General features: G+C 38.4%; 1 protein-coding gene across 1 annotated transcript; it reads left to right on the top strand.

Moving 5' to 3' along the window:
- Nucleotides 1-257: 257 nt before the first annotated feature.
- LOC306995653 (cytosolic phospholipase A2 gamma-like) lies at nt 258-2,772 on the top strand. The gene is made up of 3 exons (XM_079607437.1): nt 258-334; nt 1,802-1,967; nt 2,050-2,772. The coding sequence occupies exons 2-3, from the start codon at nt 1,823-1,825 to the stop codon at nt 2,202-2,204; spliced, it is 300 nt and encodes a 99-aa protein (XP_079463563.1). The 5' UTR covers nt 258-334; nt 1,802-1,822; the 3' UTR covers nt 2,205-2,772.
- Nucleotides 2,773-4,538: the final 1,766 nt, after the last annotated feature.

Genomic DNA, 4,538 nt, shown 5'->3' with positions numbered 1-4,538 from the left:
TGTATTCAATTATCCCTAGCCTGCTTAATTATTAGTTCCTTTGTTTCAGGTGTGTTGCCTTGTTAGTTTGTTCCTCTCGTTGATGTCATTTGCCCCAGCTGTGTCTCGTTCCCTGTTCCCCTTTGTGTATTTAAACCCTGAGTTCTCTCTTGTTCCTGGTCAGTGATTGTATGTACGTTCCGTGAGTGTTCCTGTTCCTTGTTCTGAGTTTATCCTGTTCTGAGTAATTAAAGTCTACTGCTTGCATTTAGATCCGACTATCGCCTTTGCTTCCACACAAATTCATGACACTTACAGATTTATTTTCAAGAGGACAAACACAAGTGGCAAGCAGGTAAAGAGAGAGGCCTAGTAATGATTAGCAATAGCAACGCTGCAACGTAATTATTCGGCTAATAACGTTGTATCTTTGTCAACCTATTCACAAGCAAAATATAAAATTTTATTAAAATATTAGCCTTTTTGTATCACTCAATACATGTAATGGCGATTCATAGACTTTGCAAATATTATGCAATTTAAATAATATTGATAACAAAACTCATGCTTGATCTGTGTATGCAGTAAAATGACCTCTTAATTATTTGTTGTTGCTTCTGAGCAGCAGAACTGTAAACATTAGTTCAATATGTCTCTTTGTGGAAGAGTGGGATACATTTCAAATGCTTTCTTTCTTTCTTTCTTGCTTTTGTTAATTTATCAACCTATTCTTCTGGAATAATGGAATATTTTTTGTTAACTTCTTCTTTGAATTATTATTTAATCTTTACATTATTTGTTGAACCATGGTATTAATACAAACTACACAATAGTATGAGCTGAACTGTTGCTTCATTTATCCAATTAGGAAAAAAATGCTAATTTGGAATTCCACCATGGAAAAAGTGGGCCGGTCTTGGGCCTGAATCTCCCGGGCTGAAAAGTGGCCCCACTCCGGCCCTGCACCAGAGGTCACACTAACCTTAAGGCAGGCGTACACGGTGCGAGTTCGGACACTCGGGAGGTTGTGAGATATTGCACACGTTACGAGTCAGTTAAACTGATAATCGCGTCAAAGCAGCTAGTACACGGCACGACTGTCCTCCTGCACGAATTTTATCCCGAGCTGGCGGTTAAACAGCACAGTCTCTGTGAGAGCTTTCAATGTTTCAGGCAATAGCTTCAGATAGAAAAATGACAGAAATGTGTGTGCAAATGCAGATACTGTGACAGTAGCCATTCCGTTCAACAACATGAGAGAGAGAGAGAGTGTGTGTGTGTGTGTGTGTGTGCGTGTGTGTGTGTGTGACAGTGTATGCGCACGCTGTGTGGTTGCTGCCACTGAGGTATAGCCCCATCGATCTAGCCTGTGAGGCGGTTGTGTATGATTTGGCAATAGGGGACAGATACGCTGGTGAAAATCGGGCCGACTCCCCGAATTTTTTAAACATGTTTAAAAATGATCGGGAGGTCGGGGAGGTGCTCATAACGTGCTCGGCTCGTGCTCGGCTCGGCTCGTAATTCCTCTCACACGCTGCGAGCCGCGACCATGCGAGCATCACCGATTTGCACTCGATTTCTCCCGAGTGAAAAAATAATCTGCGAGCTCGTAAAACAGCAAAAAATCGCAGCGTGTACGCCCGCCTTTAAATGTACATAAAATAAAAACCACTGACAGATACTGAAATGCTGTGTATCATTTTAAAAATTAAAAACAACAACATTTAAACATGTTTTAAATCTGTTTTTCTCGGCTTAAACATGAACCCCTGGAAGTACTTCCACTTTTAATAAAGTGATTTGCAATGCTTTTCCACTGCAGACAGTGAAGGACGCTGCCAAGATGTGCAGAGAACAAAACATCCCTTTCCCTGAGGTCAACATTCCCAGTGAGGACTTCCAGAAACCGAAGGACTTCTATGTGTTCAAAGGCAAAAACGTTCCAACCGTGATTCACATCCCTCTCTTTAATGTGGTCAACTGTGGAGGCAAGTTATGATCTTACAATATCCTGAATAATATCTGACATATAAAATGTGTTCTGATTTAAGTGTGTTACTGTTTCTTCAGATAAAATTGAGGACTGGAGGAAAAAATATTGCACGTTTCAAGGTGCTTACAGCGCTGAGATGATCACTGATCTTATGGAGGTCGCTGGAAAAAACATCGCAAACAATAAAGCAAAAGTGTTGAAAGAGATTCGTGAGATCGTTGGGCTTCCGTAGTAACATGATCCAGGATAACAGGATCCAGCCGATAACATGACTAAATTTAACACTGACTAAACACAATTAATGACAATCGAAATACAGACTAAACTGATCTGCATATAGTTCATTTAACAATAAATAGTGTTTAATTTCATTTCCTATCTTTAATAATCACTTAACATTTAATCAGCATTATAATCTTTTCTGCAAACTGTGATTTGTGCGCCATTATAAGATCATCGGAGGTTGGTAAAGTTTGTGCTTTATTTCTGTTAAAAATGTTTCTGCATGATTGACCTTCATTAAATATAGCTGATCATCAATTATCAAATCAGCAATAACAAACTGAATTACAAGTATAATTGCAGATTTAAAAAGTTGTATTACTTTTACAAATATTGTGTTCTTTATTGAAGATAAATAAACATTATTGTTTCTGTTCCAATGAAGTTAAAAAATAAGGTTCTGTTGACAAAATGGACATCATATGATCACTTTACAATATTATCTTCATTTTCACAGTGACAACATTTTAGTGTAAACAATACAATCTGTGGCAGTTAATAAAAATATTACACTTACATTGAAATTATTTTTTTAAGGTTGTTGTATTACAAATTTATTAAATGTTTAATTTAGGTTCCAATATAAGCTGAGAAAGTTGAGTACATTGAATTTAGCATTTTAAGGTTATGATGATGATATCAGAGTTTCCAGCCAGATTCCTGCCAGTCATGTTCTCTCTATTGCAAAAGAAATGAGTCAGATTACTGAGAATCGCACCCTTTGTCTTGAATGGCTCTTGGAGCCCCTGGCCCAGTCGTTGAATAGTTAGGCTGATTGGATTAGCATCTATGTATTTGAATGACACTGTTATGCTGATGAGATCTGGCAATGAGCTGAATCCTGTACTTCATTTAGAGAGGGGCACAATACATTTTGAGACCCAACCACCCCTGTGAACGCCACTGTTTCCCGGCACTGATGACAGCAGCTGGTCCTGTATTAATCCTCTTGACTCGCTCCCTGCAATTCTTGTCAATTTGCGGCCTATTGAGAGGCAGTCTGACGGAAAAAAATGCGACGGACACAGACTTGCTGCATCAACAATCGAAGCCTAACCCATTTCTGCTGCTCTGGACGGAATTAAACCATAAATACCCCCAAAGTCCCCTCCACTCGCCGACACACCCTCACTCCCACACACACTCGCGCTGAGAACTGGTGACAGAAAGGAGAAAGAGGTAAAGATGCATTTAAAGTCTTACTTTTCATACGCATCTATTATTATTATAAAATGTCTTTGGTTTATGGTGTATATATCTTATGAATTGTTTTGTTTTAGAATTTAATATGGAAATTGGTATAAAAGAGGTAAATTTCTTTTCAGATTGTTTTCAGATCTATAGATTTTTCTTTATTAGAAATAGCGATGTGATCTTCTTGAACTTTTATTGCTAAAACAAGAAAGTGTCCAAAATCCTTTATGACTTCTTTTTCAACACTAGATATATTATTTCAGATTTTAAAACCTAACACACCTAACACAAAATGTCACGTTTTTTATGTTTTATCATCTATTGATGGTTTTGTTTTATTTGGTTGTTTTGGTTTAATTTAGTTTTGTTTTGTCTTTTTTGTGTTTTGTTTTGCAAACATCCGTGCAATGAACACAATTATCTGTGTTTAATTGCATTCCTTTTGGATGTTTTTTTTTTTGTCATTTTTCAATGTTTATTAAACCTCAGCTTGTGCATCTTTGTTCAAACTTAATGCCTTTTTTTAAAGAACGCCGCTTTCTCACATAACGCAGTGAAGCAACCCCTGCACAAGTGAATAATTGATTCTCTAGCCATCGATATCAACAAATTCAGCACCACCACCTGGTAATGTTGCATGCAAGAAGCCATATCTTAAATGGATCCTTCAGGAGTTAGCATTAAGCTTTGTATCAGTAGAAAATCTGTAGTATTTTCAAATTACCGTGCTTCCCTCCCTCATATCCCCCTGAGACAAGAGATTTATGTATTTTTTGTCTGTAAAAAAATCCTCAGATGACGGTGGGAACGCCCTACGTGATTGCATCGTGAAGCACGTGTATAATCAGTCCAATGGAAAGATGAGACGTCATAGGCGGGTGAAGCAAGTCGATCACAGGCATGCAGGGAGTATGGCAAGGCGACGCAGCGTCTCGTTCCCTCTCAGGGAACCAGGGTTATACATTGCACACCTAATACATCGCATCCAGACCTCAGGAACCTCCTGTGATGAGGATGGATAGATAAGTAAGCGTCCTTCAAGTCTATTGTGACAAACCAGTCCTCGGACTGAATCTGTGACACAATCATA

The sequence above is a fragment of the Phoxinus phoxinus genome (genome assembly GCF_949152265.1).
Source record: "Phoxinus phoxinus genome assembly, chromosome: 3".
Classification (NCBI taxonomy): Eukaryota; Metazoa; Chordata; class Actinopteri; order Cypriniformes; family Leuciscidae; genus Phoxinus; species Phoxinus phoxinus.
This window is presented reverse-complemented; position numbering and strand designations above follow the sequence as displayed.

Coding starts and splice junctions, on each gene's coding strand:
- LOC306995653 (XM_079607437.1), top strand. CDS start 1,823: ATGTGCAGAGAACAAAACATCCCTTTCCCTGAGGTCAACATTCCCAGT. Junction 1,968..2,049: donor TAATGTGGTCAACTGTGGAG/GCAAGTTATGAT, acceptor CTGTTTCTTCAG/ATAAAATTGAGGACTGGAGG.